Source organism: Mobula birostris, chromosome 12, assembly GCF_030028105.1.
Source record: "Mobula birostris isolate sMobBir1 chromosome 12, sMobBir1.hap1, whole genome shotgun sequence".
Taxonomy (NCBI): Eukaryota; Metazoa; Chordata; class Chondrichthyes; order Myliobatiformes; family Myliobatidae; genus Mobula; species Mobula birostris.
The window spans coordinates 45107761-45128609 of NC_092381.1; the positions used below are offsets into that span (position 1 = coordinate 45107761).

A 20849-nucleotide genomic window follows, 5' to 3' on the forward strand; every position below is an offset into this window, starting at 1 on the left:
CTCCATCTGAATTTAATGACTACAGACCAATTGCCGCCACATCTCATGCAATGAAGTGCTAGAGGGTCCGTCTGTCTGTATCTTGTTTTACGGCGGTTGGCATCCAGCTTAATGGTGCATTACCGCCACCCTCTGCTCCAGAATGTGCACTAGACATACATTCTAAATCCCTTCACCCAATCACACACACACACACACACAAACCTACACTTCACCCTCCCATCTTTGACCATCCTAATATCCTATTCCTGTTTATTCGTCATATTCTATAAAAAAAACCCTGTACCCCTTAAAAACGCTAAAAATACCCGGCCTTGTGCTCTCTCACCCATGCCCAGCAACCCTTTTAATGTGAATTCCTGCATCCCCAACTCCCTTAATTTATTTCTCATCATCTCTCTCTGTATCCCATACTTCCTGCAACACAAAACTACATGTTCTACTGACTCCTCTTCCTGACATTCCTCACACAATCCTGTCTGGTGTTTCCCTATCATTTTCAATGTTTTGTTTAATGCACAATGCCCCAGCCTTAACCTAGTCCACACAATTTCCTCTCTCCTGTTTCCATTACCTACCCTAGTAACTGCAACACTCTTTTGTATTTGATGTAAATGCCTCCCTTTCCCCTCCCTGTCCCATCTTTCTTGCCACATTCGGTTGACTTCTTCCCAGATTACACACATAACCTCTGCTTTACTGATACTAATGTGCATTTCCACATTTTCTTTCTTTAACGCCCCCACTCTATCACCACTCTATCTCCTTTACCATAGTGCTGGAAAGGAATAGCAGACAACAATTTTGGAAAACATTTAATTGGGGTAGAAGTAAATATGATGCTATTAGGCAGAAACTTGGGAGCATAAACATGGAGCAGATGTTCTCAGGGCAATGCACAGCAGAAATGTGGCAAATGATCAGGGAACACGCAGAACGCTATGCAAGTAGGTATGTTCCACTGAGGCATGGTGTTCAAAGGATGTAGAAAATCTAGTCAAGAAGAAAAGAAAAACTTACAAAAGGTTCAGGAAACTAGGTTATGTTAGAGCTCTAGAAAATTACGAGGGTGCCAGGAAGAAGCTCAAGAATGAGCTAGAAGGGGCCATGAGAAGACCTTTGTAAGCAGGATTAAGGTAAACCCCAAGGCAATCTACAAGGATGTGAAGAGCAAGAGGATGAGCCAAATGAGAATATGACCAATCAACTGCAATTGTGGAAATGTGTGCATGGAGTTGGAGGAGGTAGCGGAGGTACCTAATGAATACTTTGCTTCAGTATTCACCAGGGAAAAGGACCTTGGCATTTGTGAGGTTAACTTACAGTGAACTGAAACGCTTGAGCATATAGATGTTAAGAAAGAGGATGTGCTGGAGCTTTAGAAAAGCATTAAGTTAGATAAATTGCAGGATCCAGACGAGATGTACCCTGGGCTACTGTGGGAAGCGAGGGAGGTAAGTCAGATAAATCGCCAGGTCCAGACGGGATGTACCCTGGGCTACTGTGGGAAGCGAGGGAGGAGATTTCTGAGCCTCTGGTGATCATCGCTGCATCATCAATAGGGACAGGAGAAGTACCGGACAATTGGAGGGTTGCAAACGTTGTTCCCCAGTTCAAGAAAGGGTGAACAGATAACCCAGGAAATTATAGACCAGTGAGTCTTACTTCAATAGTGGGTAAGTTGTTGGAGAAGATCATGAGAGACAAGACTTATGAGCATTTGGAGAGACATAATCAGATTAGGGATAGTCAGCATGGCTTTGTCAAGGGCAAGTTGTGCCTTACAAGCCGGATTGAATTATTTGAGGATGTAACAAAACACATTGCTGAAGGTAGAGCAGTGGATGTAGTGCATATGGATTTCATTAAGGCGTTCGATAAGGTTCAGCATGCAAGGCTCACTCAGAAAATAAGGAGGCACGAGATCCAAGGAGACCTTACTTCGTGGATCCAGAATAGGCTTGTCCACAGGAGGCAAAGGGTGTCTGTAGATGGTTCTTATTCTGCATGGAGGACAGTGACCAGTGGTGTTCTGCAGGGATCTGTTCTGGGACCCCTCCTCTTTGTGATTTTTTATAAATGACCTGGATGAGGAAGTAGAAGGGTGGGTTAGCAAGTTTGCCGATGACACAAAATTTGGAGGTGTTGTGGATAGCCTGGAGACATCAATAGAATGCAGAACTAGGCTGAGAAGTGGCACATGGAGTTCAAACCAGATAAGTGTGAAGTGGTTCACTTCGGTAGGTCAAATTTGAAGACAGTAAGTAATATTGATGGCAAGCCTCTTGGCAGTGTGGAGGATGAGAGGGATCTTGGGGTCCGTGTCCATAAGACACTCAAAGTTGCTGTGCCGGTTGACAGTGTTGTTAAGAAGGTATATGGTGGGTTTGCCTTCATCAACCATGGGATTGAGTTCAGGAGCAGTGAGGTAATATTACAGCTATATTAGACCTTGGTCAGGCCCCTCTTGGGGGTGCTGTGTTCAGTTCTGGTCACCTCACTACAGGAAGGATGTGGATACTATAGAGAGAGGGTAAAGGAGATTTACAAGGATGTTGCCTGGATTGGAGAGTGTGCGTTATGAGAATTGGTTGAGTGAACTTAGCGTTTTGTCCTTCGAGTGACAGAGGATGAGAGGTGACCTGATGGAGGTGCATAAGACGATGAAAAGTATTGATCGTGTGGATAGCCAGAGGCTTTTTCCCAGGGCTGAAATGGCTAACATGAGGGAGCGTAGTTTTATGATGCTTGGAAGTAGGTACAGGGGAGAGGTCAAAGGTAAGTTTTTCACACAGAGAGTGGTGGGAGCATGTAATGCACCGCCAGCAACAGTGGTAGAGGGAGATACAATAGGGTCTTTTAAAGGACTCTTAGATAGGTACATGGAGCTTAGAAAAATAGAGGGCTATGCAGTAGGGAAATTCTTGGCAGCTTCTCTAGTAGGTTACGTGGTTGACACAACATTGTGGGACGAAGGGCCTGTTGTGTTCTACGTTCTGGCTAGATCCTACTTGGAGTACTGTGTTCATTTCTGGTCATCTCATTTATAGGAAGGTTGCGGAAGCTTTAGAGAAGATTCAGAGGAGATTTTTCTAGGATGCTGCCTGGATTAGAGAACATCTTATGAGCAAGCTAAGGTCTTTCTCTTTTGAGCAACGGAGGATGAGACGTGACCTGAAGGTGTATAATATGAGAGACATGATCCAGCCAGCACCTTTTTCCCAGATCATCTGTTTAAGGGGAGTAAAGGTGTGGAGATAAGTTTAAGGAGATGTCAGAGGAAGTTGGTTTGTGTGTGTTTTGTTTTTACATAAATTGGTGGGTACGTAGAAAGTACTACCAGGGGTGATGATAGAGGCTGATACGATGGAGACATCTAAAGGCTCATGGAAAGGCACCTGAATGTGAAAAAAAGGCAGGGCTCGGACCCGTGTATGAGGGAAGGGTTGAATAAATTTACATAGATTGCATGACAACGGCACCAAATGCTGCATTGTACTGTGGTCTTCACCTATTTGCAGTCTCTATTCAGCCTTTTGATTCCTCTAAATGAAGCACATCACATTTCTCCACATTAAAGGCATCTTATATTAATGAAATATGAGAATGACTATTGAAGTCATTCAATACCATTGAATCTTGCATTTAAATACTGTTGGTGCAGATACCTTTTGTAATTCATAAAGCGGGTTTGATCTTGTGGTGAGTGCTTGCAATGTTTTTCTCTCCTGCAATGCAGTGGGATAAACTTGTTCTGGACTGGTGACTGTTGGTACAGATGGTGGAACACTGCCTTCAAGTACAGCACACTTTTGTGGATATTGATTCCCCTATACTCAACACCTGCATTTAGGAATTGGGAAGACAACAGACCATCCAGTGGTCAAGATTCTTTAGCTGGGAGGCACAAAGTCATCCATGAACAAGGTCAGAAATTAATGCAATGGTCAGAACAATTTTTCATAGAGGCACAAAGAAATCGTGATTATTTTGCCCTAGAGAGAGATGAAAAGACTTACTTTTACTTTTTTTCCATTTTTCCAAATTATGCAGGATGGTGTGTGATTTGGAGGAAAATCTGTAGGTGGTGGCATTCCCAAATATGTACTGCTCATTTTTTTTTGTGGCAACATTAGTGGTTTGGAAGCTGTTGTTGATATAGTATAGGCAATTAACTATTGTAGATGGCACTTACTGGTTGATCAATGGATGTCAATCAAGAAACAATCAATTGTCACAAATTATATTTAGCTTATCACAAATAAATGCTGGAAAGCAAAGGCAAAGTCTATTTTGATCACTTGGATCCTGCAAAGACTCATGAATTACAATGGGTAATTTGTGTAGGACCATTTAATTCGCCTGGCAAAATACCCATTTTCAAAGAATAACCTCTAGCTCAAGAAATCTGTTTAAAATTAGGAAATAACCCTTCAAAGCAAGGCTGCAATTGATTCAGTACAAGAACTTGGTGTAAGAGGCACTGCAGCATAAGTTCAAAGTAAGTTTATTATCAAAATACAATATGCCACCATATAAAATCCTGAGATTCATTTTAGAACATAGAACATAGAATAGTACAGCACATTACAGGCCCTTCGGCCCACAATGTTGTGCTGACCCTTAAACCCTGCCTCCCATATAACCCCCCACCTTAAATTCCTCCATATACCTGTCTACTAATCTCATAAATTTCACTGGTGTATCTGCCTCCACCACTGACTCAGGCGGTGCATTCCACACACCAACCACTCTCTGAGTAAAAAACCTTCCTCTAATATCCCCCTTGAACTTCCCATCCCTTACCTTAAAGCCATGTCCTCTTGTATTGAGCAGTGGTGCCCTGGGGAAGAGGCGCTGGCTGTCCAGTCTATCTATTCCTCCTAAAATCTTGTATACCTCTATCATGTCTCCTCTCATTCTCCTTCTCTCCAGAGAGTAAAGCCCTAGCTCCCTTAATCTCTGATCATAATGCATACTCTCTAAACCAGGCAGCATCCTGGTAAATCTCCTCTGTACCCTTCCCAATGCTTCCACATCCTTCCTAAAGTGAGGCGACCAGAACTGGACACAGTACTCCAAGTGTGGCCTAACCAGAGTCTTATAGAACTGCATCATTACCCCACGACTCTTAAACTCTATCCCTCAACTTATGAAAGCTAACACTCCATAAGCTTTCTTGACTACCCTATCTACCTGTGAGGCAACTTTCAGAGATCTGTGGACATGTACCCCCAGATCCCTCTGCTCCTCCACACTTCCAAGTATCCTGCCATTTACTTTGTACTCTGCTTTGGAATTTGTCCTTCCAAAGTGTACCACCTCACACTTCTCCGGGTTGAACTCCACCTGCCACTTCTCAGCCCACTTCTGCATCTTATCAATGTCTCTCTGCAATCTGCGACAATCCTCTACACTATCCACAACACCACCATACTCAATAAATCCATAACCATAATAAAATCAGTAAAAGACACCAACTGAGGTGTTCTACCAGTGTTCAAAAGATAACAAAACCGTACAAATACAAAAAGAAATAAATAAGCAATAAATATCGAGAACATGAGATGAAGAGTACTTGAAAGTGAGTCCATAAGTTCCGGGAACACTTCAATAATGGGGCAGGTGAAGTTGAGTGAATTTATTCCATTTGATTCAAGAGCCTGATGGTTGAGGGGTAATAACTGTCCCCATACCTAGTCACGTGAGTCCTGAGGTTGCTGTACCTTCTTACTGATGGCAGTGTTCATCCATCGTCGATGTCCCTGAGGACCTCAATGCTATTATGATGGTGTCGAGACTAGCGCGCGATTTGGATTTAAGTGAGGGAAAGCCTCACTTTCTCTTCTCAATTCCCATCTGGATCCAGTGGCAAGACGGCTGGAGATGGGACGAGATGCAGTGGATGACCAGAACGTCTTGTCTTGTCCTGCTCTACACGTTCCACGACGCTTGCAGAGACCACCTTCTTGACAGTTGGACCTTCCATTGGTCTCATCCGCTCAATCCGCCGGACTCTGTCTTCACATACTGGGATAGACAACTCCCTATCTCACCGAGGGCTTGAGACCCATCGGCTACCCTCGCCTGGTTTAGCTGGCTTGTCGAAGCCACTGCCCGGGGTATGGCCACTATCGCATGCAAACAGCTACGGGGAGCCACAGGTGAGAGCTGAGTGCCAGGTGGGGAGCGAAGGTGGACTAACCGCCTTGCGAAGGACATGACATGTTCCCCCACCAGAGGTGCTACCCCTCCCTGACACCCCATACATTGATGGCAACAGTGAGAAGAAAGCATTACCGAGGTTGTGGGGATTCCCGATGACAGTTACTGCTTTTTTGCAATGTTCAGTGTACATGAGCTCAGTGATGGGGAGGGCTTTACCTGTGATCAGCTGGGCCTTATCCACTACTTTTTATAGGCCTTTCCATTCAAGGGCATTGGTGTTTCTACCAGGCTGTGATCCAGCCAGGCAATATATTCTCCACCATAGATCCGACAACATGACTTCACTGTAGAAGCAGTGTGATGAACATGTTAACCAAACTCTGGAGGCAACGGCGAAGGGAGGGGTTGATAGGAAGCCACAAGCCATGACAACCATTATTGTCCCAGTAGAGGTTGGTTGTAGGGGATTCGTAGCCCATTCTTTAGTTAGAGCCTTCAGCATTTTGGGCATCGAGGGAGAGAGGAAGAGGAGAGCCATCCGCAGTACCACCGATGCGGCAGAGAGGGCCTCAAGATGGCTGTGGCTCAAAAGAGGGGAGCCATGGAGTCATAAGTAGCTAGCCATCTGGACACAAGCTAGGGTCTGATCAGCCCCAGCTGGGTCACCTGGAGGAGGTTGTATGATGTTGAAAGACCCGAAACACCCGATGATTCCAGGAACATCACTGAAGATGTGTCCAGAAGCATCAATAGATGTCTGTATACAACAAACTTGTATAAAGTTGTCGATGTCATGCCAAATCTTCGTGAACTCCTAAGAAAGTGGAGATGCTGCTGTCCTTTCTTTGTAATTATGTGCTGGGCCCAGGACAGGTCTTCTGAAATGATACCGAGGAATTTAAAGTTGCTGACCCTCTCCAGCCACATTTCCAATCTCCCTCCTATATGCTGATTCATCACAGCCTTTGATAGTGGTGTCATATGGCTTGGAGCTGTGCTTAGCCACACAGTCATGAGTGTAAAGTGAGCAGAAAGGTTGGGGGGGGGATTGCTAAGCACACAAAACAAAAGGTAACAAGTATTGCAGACAGTCTTGCACATTTTTGGACTTCAGATAAGTCTTTAGGTTTTAACCTCTAAAATGTCTCACTGAAACTTGTGAAGTCAGTCTTTAAATTTTATTTGGCAGTCCCTGATGTGTAGCACTTTTTATCTTCAAAAATAATCCCCAAATTATGTAATCAGACACACATCTCCGAAATTCGTTTCATTGGTAGCCCCAATTAGATTGAATTTATCAAAATTGTCTCAATCCAGCTATTTGCATTTCCAACGTGGGACATGAGAACTTTCCCCAATTGATTGCTAGATAAGTTTATAGATAACAAGTAGAAAATCACTGGCTCAAGTCCTAAACTAACAAGATTCAAGGTCAAGCTAAAACTATATTGAGTTAACATTGTTCGCATCAAAATGGTTTACCCTTCTTAATAGTTGGATTCACAATGCTAATTCGAGTCACTACAAGTAGTATGATGACCGAAAGAAACATCAACCAAGTAAAAATGCATTTGCAAAATACAAACATAAAAAACATCTTCGATGGAAGGATATACTGAAAACACGTACAATACTGTTTAATTGTCAGCATCTGCTTATTTACAATATACAAAATGTTTTATTCAAATGCTGATCCGAAGCTAATGGTAGGTTGTAGTCGCAACATGACCTACACAATCCCTTTTCCTCCATTATGTTTAGTACCTGTAGCAAGAAATGACATTGCATTAAGCAAATTAAAGTATTGAAGGAAGCAGTCTGAAGCTGTAGATGCAACTGAAGCTCATCGTGCAGATAACGTTACAGTGAAGGAGCTTTACAGTGCAGTAATCTATCGAATGTATGAAAATGCAATCTCTTTATTGTTGTCAACTAGTCTGATCCCTATTAGGGATTGCTTTAGTATCTGAAATACCAAAGTTAACTAAAGGCAACAATGGAGATAGGTATACAGAATGCATAGATCTTCAGAAATGCTCGCATTTTGAGGACAACACATTTGTGAGAGAACTTTCTATTTATGAGAAGCAGCAACCTTTGCAGTTTTGAGTAATTAACTACTGTTAATGTGACCAACAGCTCAGTTCAGAGCCAATCACTTCACATCAGCAAATTTAACTTGCTGTGCATAGTGTCAGACAAACTCAATATTTGAATTTGACGATGATCTGAGTCAAATTGAAACAGACCCAATTAATTGAATACTAATAGGTAGCAGAAACTTTCTCTCACACTAGCCTACGAAGCAAGTGCAGAGTAAGAGCTCCAGTGGCCTTAGTTCAAAACACATTCTCCTTTTAGACTGTTCTAATTCTACTCCTAAAGCTGCATTTATAAAGCACCTTCCACAAAGTACAATCACAAAGGTACAAGGGAAAAAACTGCCCAAACGTCATTAGAAGAGTTAGTCCAAAATTTGGTAGCTTATATTCCTGGTGTTTAATATTAATTTCCACTTATTATAATACTTAGTCAATAATCAAAATCTGGTAGCCATCTTCTGATACAAACACTAGATTGTCTGGAGGCAAACAAATAACTTTAAGTAACTATTAGATTTGCTAGCTTGATGTTAGCTATTGAAAATGTTGCATGGGGCCCACTCCTTATGATTTAGGTCAAGATCTTTGGAACAATCAATCCAATTCAATTGCAAGATAACTACCGCAAAGTTATTTCAACTCATTTCAAGGGCAAAGCAGGTTTAGGTACTCATCTGCCTCAGTGGGTTAAGCACAAAATATTAAAAGTCTTTTCAATTTCAGGTTGAATAGAATTACCCATTTTTTGCAAAGGATTCTTATAAGAGAGTCTCTGCTACTCTAAATTTCAAACTGGTTGAAGAATTGGAACTGTACTAGTGTGTTGTCTGCTCATCATTCAGAGAATCATTTGTGAAGGTTATGGGGAGATAAATTCACCATGGCAGTTAAAGCTCCAGAAGAGGTTGAATAAGGAACTGCTAAACTCCAACATAGCTTCCACAGGTAATAAAAACTTGAGGATTAACACATGATTAAATCTTATTGCTACTTCAGCTGAGGCACAATGAATTTGGCAGTTTGAAAACTAGCATTTCTACAAACTTTGAAATTAGGGATTAGTAGATGACAAGAAATTAGTAATGTCCAATTATCTTGAGTATTGTTTGTTATCTTGTTGGTAGATATATACATATTTTTGGAGATAACGTCTTTCAGCAACTATCCAAATAGATTTTTCTACAGCAACTGCCACCTGGGACTTGTTGATAACGAGAACTCAAAAGGTCAGCTCTAAAATTTACACAAAAAAAGGTCCACCTCATCATTCTGTAGACGAAATTCTATTAAGTAAGCATTTTACAATGAGTTTCCAAGTTCTAGTGTATTTTTAAAAATAACAGTAACAGATTATGAATGGAACTGGCCTGGATACTGCACTGCAGGAAAATATAGATGGATGCTACATAATTAATTTGCGTTAAATATTCTCTCTCACCAGAAACGAGCAAAGAACTGATCAATTTGCCGTGCTTAAATATCCTCCACACTACATTTTGAAAAATTCTTGCTAAGAACATTTTTGTATTTTGTAGACCAAACAAGTATATACTGTATTGCTTGTTGTGTGAAATGGATGATGTTCTAGGCCTCGCCCACAATCTACCTCTACCATTCCATCAACCATCAGCAGCTTTAATGAGGCTTTAAAAACATTTTATTAAAATTAGGATTACTGTTTTATAATCTTGTAAATTTGAATCAGGCAGTTCATTCTGAAGCAAACAAAACTTCAGCTATACAATTTGCTGTTGGCATTGTGCTGGGGTACAACATGGGTGAAATAAAACAAAGGGAAAAGCACCTGCTTGAATTAAGTGGTTTAAACATTCAAGGAGCTCAGATGGTTTTCTGTCAGCCCAGAACAACACTGTGGTTTGAAAGGGTACCGATAGTTTACTGGCTTCTTTTATATACAAATATAAACATTAATTATTTATAAATGGACAACACAATTCAAGATAAGCAAATAAACAAACTTCTCTTTTATATAAAACAGGTCAGGAAATAATAATTAGTCCAAGTTGAGGTTAATTAAATAACAACCTGGCAATTCCAGTTAACAAGAATTAATGTTAGATTGTCCTGCTCCTTAATGTTAGTGCTTTCTTTTAAATATGTCAGTCCAGCAGGATACTAAATCATTCTTTCTTAGTTTTACTCCCAATAAACAAATCCCTTTTTTAAAAAAAAACCTCAATAGCTTACATATTTAATACTTAACATATTTTAGAATTTGAAGACATGATAAAGCTTTGAGATAAAATTCTGGCTAACAATCTGTACAAAATACAGCAAGATAATTACAGTAGAAACACTTGTGGTGTAAGAAAATACACTAGCTTGAAGAAATCTGTTTCGTCAAATTCAACAATAACATTTAGCTTGAATAAATCAGAACCCCATTCATTATCTTTTGGATACATCAGTTACACTATCTAACCACATGATTGGCATTGCTAATTGTACAGAAGATATGGAGAGTCTGCAGAGAGATATAGATAGGCTAAAGTGGGCAAGGGTCTGGCAGATGGAGTACAATGTTGGTAAATGCGAGGTCATCCACTTTGGAAGGAAAAATGGAAGAGCAGATTATTTAAATAGTTAAAGATTGCAGATTACTGCTGTGTAGAAGGACTTGGAGTGCTTGTGCATAAATTGCAAAGGGTTGGTTTGCAGGCATCAAGAAGGCAAATGGAATGTTGGCCTTCATTGTTGCCAGAGGTGTAGAATTTAAGAGCAGGGAAGTTATGCTGCAACTGTACAGGGTACTGGTGAGGCACCTGGAGTACTGCGCATCACTCCAGTTTCCTTACTTGAGGAAGGATATACTGGTTTTGAAGGCAGTGCAGAGGAGGTTCACCAGGTTGATTCCAGAGATGAGGGGGTTAGACTGAAAAGAGATTTGAGTCATCTGGGATTGTACTCACTGGAATTCAAAAGAATGAGAGGAGATCCTATAGAAACATATAAGATTATGAAAGGGATAGATAAGATAGAGGCAGGAAAGTTGTTTCCACTGGTAGGTGAGACAAAAAATAGGCGACATTGCCTCAAGATTCAGGGGAGTAGATTTAGGACAAAGATGAGGAGGAACTGCTTTTCCCAGAGTGGTGAATCTATGGAATTCTATGCCCAATGAAGCAGTGGAGGCTACCTCAGTAAATATATTTAAGACAAGGTTGGATAGGTATTTGCATAGTAGAGGAATTGAGGGTAATGGAAAAAAGGCTGGTAGGTGACCATGGCCCGATCAGCTATGATCTTATTGAATGGCAGAGCAGGCTCAACGGGCCAGATGGCCTACTCCTGCTCCTGTTTCTTATGTTCTTATGTTCTAATATTTCAGAAAATGTGGTTTCAGCATTCAGGTAAAATAAATATATCAATCCATAATTTATAAAACTAAAATCTATAATAGCTTTACAATTAATCAAGTATTAGCCATTTCTAACTTTGTTTTCTTTTGTTGAAGCAGGTCATTTAACATGTAAACATCATGATAACAGTACATTAAATATAGTGGTATAAAGTAGTCAAGAACGTCATTATTAAATTTCTTGATTGTCCTCTTCAGTTCATTTCCACATCTTCCTTTGGAGGTGGCTCAAGATATATTGGCATAACAGATGCAGGCTTATTTTCCCTGTTTAAAAAAAAGAAAGAAATGTCCTGAAAATATCAATAAGACATTTGGAAAATGTTTTATTCTATGAAGAGGCTTATACACAGCAAAATTCAACTGCATGTAGTCACTGAAAATTGGTTATATCTCATTTAACTTTAAAACAAAATCTTCCAACTGATCAGAAACTTCTCAAGTAAACCGTAAAGAATCATATAAAAGAAATGCTTCAATTTAAACGCAAACAACAGGAATTCTGCAGATGCTGGAAATTCAAGCAACACACATCAAAGTTGCTGGTGAACGCAGCAGGCCAGGCAGCATCTCTAGGAAGAGGTATGGTCGACGTTTCAGGCCGAGACCCTTCGTCAGGACTAACTGAAGGAAGAGTGAGTAAGGGATTTGAAAGTTGGAGGGGGAGGGGGAGATCCAAAATGATAGGAGAAGACAGGAGGGGGAGGGATAGAGCCAAGAGCTGGACAGGTGATAGGCAAAAGGGGATGCGAGAGGATCATGGGACAGGAGGTCTGGGAAGAAAGACAAGGGGGGGGGGACCCAGAGGATGGGCAAGAGGTATATTCAGAGGGACAGAGGGAGAAAAAGGAGAGTGAGAGAAAGAATGTGTGCATAAAAATAAGTAACAGATGGGGTACGAGGGGGAGGTGGGGCCTTAGCGGAAGTTAGAGAAGCCGATGTTCATGCCATCAGGTTGGAGGCTACCCAGACGGAATATAAGATGTTGTTCCTCCAACCTGAGTGTCATTCTGACATGTCTATCCACGGCCTCCTCTACTGTAAAGATGAAGCCACACTCAGGTTGGAGGAACAACACCTTATATTCCGTCTGGGTAGCCTCCAACCTGATGGCATGAACATCGGCTTCTCTAACTTCTGCTAAGGCCCCACCTCCCCCTCGTACCCCATCTTTTTATGCACACATTCTTTCTCTCACTCTCCTTTTTCTCCCTCTGTCCCTCTGAATATACCTCTTGCCCATCCTCTGGGTCCCCCCCCCCCCCCCCTTGTCTTTCTTCCCGGACCTCCTGTCCCATGATCCTCTCATATCCCTTTTGCCTATCACCTGTCCAGCTCTTGGCTCTATCCCTCCCCCTCCTGTCTTCTCCTATCATTTTGGATCTCCCCCTCCCCCCTCCAACTTTCAAATCCCTTACTCACTCTTCCTTCAGTTAGTCCTGACGAAGGGTCTCGGCCTGAAACGTCCTAGAGATGCTGCCTGGCCTGCTGCGTTCACCAGCAACTTTGATGTGTGTTGCTTCAATTTAAAACTGGCTTAATGAGAGAATGATACTTACGAATAAGGAGAGGAAGGTGTCCCCACAACAAGCAAGTGGTTCTTTTTTCTGAACAGCCTCCACATACCCTTGTGGTTACCTCGGACATCTAGGTCCCAGATGTGCAAGCACTGAAAAATAGAATTACTGTAATTTTTAGACAATCAGTGTAAGCCAATGATAGACAACACAAAATCAGCATCATCAATTCAACATTTAACAGTATAATCTTCACTATATAGATTTACTAAGGAGTCATTTCCTGCAATTGAATCATATTTAAGCATTTCTTTATAGAAGGAGAACAAGCAAGAGTTATTCATTATCCATAACCAGAGACTCAATGCCACGTTTTTGACCTCAATGTCACAACATAGGCAAGTGCAACAGTTTTAAAGCCAAGTAATAATGCAAACACTAACTACATTACTAAAGAAAGAAAACAATCTAAAAGTTCAGTAGTTGATGAATAATGATGAGTTTGAGTACAGAGAGGAAATTAAGAACCTGGTGGCATGGTGCGAAGACAATAACCTATCCCTCAACGACGAAGGAATTGTTGTTCACTTCAGGAGGAGTAGCAGACCGTACGACCCAATTTACATCGGTGGTGCGCAAGTGGAACAGGTCAAAAGCTTTAAGTTCCTCGGGGTCAATATCACAAATGACCTAACTTGGTCCAACCAAGCAGAGTCCACTGCCAAGAAGGCCCACCAGCACCTTTACTTCCTGAGAAAACTAAAGAAATTTGGCCTGTCCCCTAAAAATCTCACTAATTTTTATAGATGCACCGTAGAAAGCATTCTTCTTGGGTGCATAACGACCTGGTTTGAAAGTTGTCCTGTCCAAGACCGAAAGAAGCTGCAGAAGATCGTGAACACGGCGCAGCATATCACACAAACCAATCTTCCATCCTTGGACTCACTTTACACTGAACGCTGTTGGAGCAGTGCTGCCAGGATAATCAAGGACACGACCCACCCAGCCAACACACTTTTCGTCCCTCTTCCCTCCGGGAGAAGGGTTAGGAGCTTGAAGACTCGTACGGCCAGATTTGGGAACAGCTTCTTTCCAACTGCGATAAGACTGCTGAACGGATCTTGACCCGGATCTGGGCCATACCCTCCAAATATCCGGACCTGCCTCTCGGTTTTTTTGCACTACCTTACTTTCCATTTTTCTATTTTCTATTTATGATTTATAATTTAAATTTTTAATATTTACTAATTTTTAATACTTAAAATCCAGGGAGCGGAAAGCGCAGAATCAAATATCGCTGTGATGATCGTATGTTCTAGTATCAATTGTTTGGTGACAATAAAGTAGAAAGTAAAGTAAATGCCAACTCTGTCCCAAAAGTTCCATTATATCATGACTACATGAAGGAGGAAAAACAACATATTAATGGTTGCAGAGAAAGTAAAGAGATAGAAACATAGAAAATCTACAGCACAATACAGGCCCTTCGGCCCACAAAGCTCTGCCGTACATGTCCTTACCTTAGAAATTACTAGGCTTACTCATAGCCCTCTATTCCTCTAAGCTCCATGTACCTGTCCAGGAGTCTCTTAAAAGACCCTATTGTATCCACCTCTACCACCGTCTCAGACAGCCCATTCCACACACTCACCACTCTCTGTGCAAAAAACTTACCCCTGACATCTCTGTACTTTCTTACAGGCACCTTAAAACTGTGCCCTCTCGTGCTAGCTATTTCAGCCCTGGGAAAAAGCCTCCGACTATCCACATGATCAATGCCTCTCATCATCTTACACACCTCTATCAGGCCACTTCTCATCCTCCGTCGCTTAAGAAAAAAGGCCGAGTTCACTCAACCTATTCTCATAAGGTATGCTCCCCAATCCAGGCAACATCCTTGCAAATCTCCTCTGCACCCTTTCTATAGTTTCCACACCCTTCCCATAGTGGGGCGACCAGAACTGTGCACAGTACTCCAAGTGGGGTCTAACCAGGGTTCTATATAGCTACAACATTACCTCTCGGCTCCTAAACTCAGTTCCACGATTGATGAGGGCTAATGCACCATGTGCTTTCTTAACCACAGAGTCAACCTGCGCAGCAGCTTTGAGTGTCCTATCGACTCGGACCCCAAGATCCCTCTAATCATCCACACAGCCATGAGTCTTACCATTACTAATATATTCTGCCATCATATTTGCCCTACCAAGATAAACCACCTCACACTTACCTGGGTTGAACTTCATCTGCCACTTCTCAGCCCAGATTTCATCCGATCAATGTCCCGCTGTAACCTCTGACAGCCCTCCACACCATCTACAACAGCTCCAACCTTTGTGTCATCAGCAAGTTTACTAACCCATCCTGCCACTCCCTCATCCAAGTCATTTATAAAAAAATCACGAAGAGTAGGGGTCCTAGAACAAATCCCTGAGACACACCACTGGTGACTGACCTCCATGCAGAATATGACCCGTCTACAACCACTCTTTGCTTCTGTGGGCAAGCCAGTTCTGGATCCACAAAGCAATGTCCCCTTGGATCCCATGCCTCCTTACTTTCTCAATAAGCCTTGCATGGGGTACCTTGTCAAATGCCTTGCTGAAATCCATATACACTACATCTACTGCTCTACCTTCATCAATGTGTTTAGTCACATCCACAAAGAAATTCAATTAGGCACGATCTGCTTTTCACAAAGCCATGCTAACTATTCCTAATCATACTATGCCTCTCCAAATGTTCATAAGTCCTGCCTCTCAGGATCTTCTCTATCAACTTACCAACCACTGAAGTAAGACTCATTGGTCTATAATTTCCTGGGCTATCTCTACTTCCTTTCTTAAATAAGGGAACAACATCCACAACACTCCAATCCTCCGGAACCTCTCCCATCCCCAATGATGATGCAAAGATCATCGCCAGAGGCTCAGCAATCTCTTCCCTTGCCTCCCTCAGTAGCCTGGGGTACATCTCGTCCGGTCCCAGAGACTTATCCAACTTGATGCTTTCCAAAAGCTCCAGCACATCCTCTTTCTTAATAACTACATGCTCAAGCTTTTCAGTCCGCTGCAAGTCATCCCTACAATCGCCAAGATCCTTTTCCCTTGTGAATATTGAAGCAAAGTACTCATTAAGTACCTCTGCTATCTCCTCTGGTTCCATACACACTTTTCCACTGTCACACTTGATTGATCCTATTCTCTCACGTCTTATCCTCTTTCTCTTCACATACTTGTAGAATGCCGTGGGGTTTTCCTTAATCTTGTCTGCCAAGACCTTCTCATGGCCCCTTCTGGCTCTCCTAATTTCATTCTTAAGCTCCTTCCTGCTAGCCTTATAATCTTCTAGATCTCTATCATTACCTAGTTTTTTGAACCTTTCGTAAGCCTTCTTGACTAGACTTACAACAGCCTTTGTACACCACTGTTCCTGTACCCTACCATCCTTTCCCTGTCTCATTGGAATATACCTATGCAGAACCCCACACTATCCCCTGAATATTTGCCATGTTTCTTCCAAACAATTCCCTGAAAACATCTGTTCCCAATTTATGCTTCCAAGTTCCTACCTGATAGCTTCATATTTCCCCTTACTCCAATTAAACGCTTTCACAACTTGTCTGTTCCTATCCCTCTCCAATGCTATGGTAAAGGAGGTAGAATTGTGATCACTACAGGTGTCCCCCACTTTTCGAACGTTCGCTTTACGAAACCTCGCTGTTACGAAAGACCTACATTAGTTACCTATCTTCGCTAACAGAAGGTGTTTTCACTGTTACGAAAAAAGAGCAGTCAAGCTCCTCCCCCGGAACTGCATTCCAGCCGGCATTGCTTAAACACATGCCTGTGAGCAGCTGTTAGCAAGATGAGCTCTAAGGTATTGGAAAAGCCGAAAAGAGCCCGTAAGGGTGTTACACTTAGCGTAAAACTAGACATAATTAAGCGTTTTGATCGTGGTGAATGAAGCAAGGACAAAGTGAGTTTGGCTTGTGGAAGTTGACGAAGATGATGTTGAAGAGGTTTTGGCATCCCATGACCAAGAACTGACAGATGAAGAGCTGATGCAATTGGAAGGGGAAAGGATAACAATCGAAACCGAATGCAATAACGAACGGACTGAAAGTGAAGTCATCCAGGAGCAACTGCGTGAAAACACCAGATCAGAGGCGATTGCGTCACCTCTGATCTGGGCCGACATTTACGTGCCAGGCAGCACCTAATTAATTAGCTTGTTCATTTCGGCTTTTTTCTTAAAGATGTGCTGGGTGCGTCCCGGCTACTGCTGCATTCTCCTTGGATCAGTATCGGTTCGCTGCCCGGAGGTTGGGGACCAGTACACCACCCCAACCTCCGACGACTCAGCCTAACACACCATCATCAGTGTGCTTGGTGCTGACTTCTCAATTCCAGTAAGTGATTCTACATTGTACATACATTATTTCTACTTTATATATGCTGTGTATTTTTGTGTCTCATTTGGTATGATTTGGCAGCTTCATAGCTTAAAGGTTACTGGAGAAAGTGTTTCTGCCGAGAGCGCTTGCGTGAGATTTCCGCTATGGAGAACAGTGCGGCAATGATTGTAGAAAAGTATTACTATTTTATATAGGCTGTGTATTTATCATATCATTCCCGCTTTTACTATATGTTACTGTTATTTTAGGTCTTATGTGTTACTTGGCATGATTTGGTAGGTTTTTTTTGGGTCTGCGAACGCTCACAAATTTTTCCCATACAAATAAATGGTAATTGTCTCTTCACTTTACAACATTCCGGCTTACGAACCATTTCATAGGAACGCTCTACCTTCGGATGGCGGGAGAAACCTGTACCTCCAAAATGCTCTCCCACTGAGAGATCTGACACCTCACCAGGTTCATTTCCCAATACCAGATCAAGTACAGCCTCTCCTCTTGTAGGCCTATCTACATATTGTGTCAAGAAACCTTCTTGAACACACGTAACAAACTCCACCCAATCTAAACCCCTCACTCTAGGGACATGCGAACCGATATTTGAGAAATTAAAATCTTCCACCACAACAACCCTATTATTATTACACCTTTCCAGAATCTGTCTCCTTATCTGCTCCTCGATGTCCCTGTTACTATTTGGTGGTCTATAAAAAACACCCAGTAGAGTTATTGACGCCTTCCTGTTCCTAACTCCCACCCACAGAGACTCTGTAGACAACCTCTCCATGACTTCCTCCTTTTCTGCAGCCATGACACTATCTCTGATCAGCAGCGCCACGCCCCCACCTCTCTTGCCTCCCTCCCTGTCATTTCTGAAACATGTAAAGCCTGGCACTCTAAGTAACCATTCCTGCTCCTGAGCCATCCAAGTCTCTGTAATGGCTACATCATAGCTCCAAGTACTGATCCACGCTCTAAGCTGATCTGCTTTGATCATAATACCCCTTGCATTAAAATAGACACATCTCAAACCATCGGTCTGATTGCATCCCTTATCATCTGCCTATCCTCCCTCTCACACTGTCTCCAAGCTTTCTCTATTTGTTAGCCAACCGCCTCTTCCTCCGTCACTTCAGTTCGGTTCCCACCCCCCAGCAATCCTAGTTTACACTCTCCCCAATAGCCTCAGCAAATCTCCCTGCCAGGATATTGGCCCCCCTGGGATTCAAGTGCAACCCATCCTTTTAGTATAGGTCACTTCTGCCCCAAAAGAGGTCCCAATGATCTAGAAATCTGAATCCCTGCCCCTGCTCTAATCCCTCAGCTACGCATTTATCCTCCACCTCATTCTATTCCTCTACTCACTGTCACGTGGCAGAGGCAGTAATCCCGAGACGACTACCTTTGTGTTCCTGCTTCTCAACTTCCTTCCTAATTCCCTGTAGTCTGCTTTCAGGATCTCCTCCCTTTTCCTGCTTATGTCATTGGTACCAATATTTACCACAACCTCTGGCCATTCTCCTTCCCACTTCAGGATATCGTGGACACGATTAGAAACATCTTAGACCCTGGCACCTGGGAGGCAAACTACCATCCGTGCTTCTTTCCTGCGTCCACAGAATCACCTGTCTGACCCCCTAACTATAGTTCCCCTATCACTGCTGCCATCCTCTTCCTTTCCCTACCCTGCTGAGACACAGGGCCAGACTCTGTGCCAGAGGCGCGGCCACTATAGCTTCCCCCAGATAGGCCGTCCCCCCAACAGTACTAAGCAGGAGTAGTTATTGGGATTTCATGTATTCATTAGGATTGGGGACTTCGTTTATGTGGAAAGCCCAGAAAGGGGGCAGTTTTCCTTCAAATAAGGAAAATTAAGAGGACGATTAGTGGGTGTTGATTTTCATGGAACGAATTTTAGAAAATGGCACCAGAAATAGGATACAGGTTACGGGAAAATTGCAAAAAGCTTGAGACAATCAAAATGCAAAAAATAAAATGCTGTAAATTTTGAAAACATTCAGCAGACCAGGAAGCATCTGTGGAGAGAGAACTGGTTTAAAGTTTCAAGTAGATGAGCTTTCAGCAGAACTTGTTCTTAAGCATTTCTAATTACAAGTGAAAGGTCATGAACTTGGTTTCTATCTCCACAGATGCTATTAATCCAGAGTGTTCCTAGCAATTTCTGACTTATTACAGTCAGAGGCAACAAATACAAATTGTTGTGCCAAATATATTAGCTGGAAGGGCAGTGGAAGCAAATTTAAGCTCTGGTGCAAGGACATAAGAAAAAAAATCCATCAGGGTTAGGATACTCAGTCCCTCAAGCCTGTCTCACCATTAATGTAACCACGACTCATTTGTTCCCAGCCTCCTCACCTCTTCTGTGCCAGTTCCCCATAAACTTTAATTTCCACAGTTTTCTTTACTTCTTTAACTAGCTTCCACAACACTCCAGGGTAGACAGTTCCAGAGATTCATTAACCTCTCAAGTTATTCCTTTGCACCCCAACTTCAAATGACTATTCTCTAAACTTCTATTTTCCCTCATTCAAGTTCATACCATCAGTGGAAAGATATTAGCATGTACCCTGTTGTGCCGCTCAGGATCTTGTGTTTCAATAAAATCAGCTCTCCTTTTTCTAAGCTCGAAAGAATTCAGACTTAATTTTTTTGGCCACTCTTTTCTTTACACCTTTTCTTTCCAGGAAATAGTCCAGTGACTCAGTTTCATACTGCCTCCATTGCTAATATAAGAGCTGGATGGGATTGATTTCAAAGAGTTAGCACAAATAATTGGCTTCTAATTTAAACTCCAAGAGTCTTTTTCCAGGTGTGTAAAAAAATTACAATTTCTAGAACACCAGAAGAAAATTAAGTGCAACAGGGCTGTTCCAGAAATTGTTTATTTTTACACAATGCCATAAAATAACAGATGACTTTTTCCAATTGGGACATATTGATAGCATTCAATGGCAGAATAAAACATCACAAAAAGACAACCATCTTTTTAATTGATCCATTATAACCTAAAGGGATTTTCCAATTTAAAACCATGAGAGAAGACATGGGAGCAGAATCAGAGACCATCGGCCCAATGAGTCTGCTTTGCTATTCTATCCTGACTGCCTTCTCCCTGTAATCTTTGACACCCTAGGTAATCAAGAACCTATCAACCTCCACTATAAATATACCTAATGACTTGGCCCCCACAGTCATCTTTGGCTATGAATTCTACAGATACATCTTCCTCTGGTTAAAGAAGTTAG

At 42.2% G+C, this 20849-nt stretch overlaps 1 protein-coding gene across 1 annotated transcript in view; it reads right to left on the bottom strand.

The window, feature by feature from the left end:
- Nucleotides 1–9658: 9658 nt before the first annotated feature.
- Nucleotides 9659–20849, bottom strand: part of pomgnt1 (protein O-linked mannose N-acetylglucosaminyltransferase 1 (beta 1,2-)) — an 82877-nt gene continuing 71686 nt past the window's right edge. The window contains exons 20-21 of the mRNA XM_072273715.1: nt 13209–13318; nt 9659–11916 (exon numbers count right to left, since the gene is read on the bottom strand). Of these exons, the coding sequence (XP_072129816.1) occupies nt 11844–11916; nt 13209–13318 (183 nt within the window). The 3' untranslated portion in view covers nt 9659–11843. The remainder of the gene's footprint in view (nt 11917–13208; nt 13319–20849) is intronic.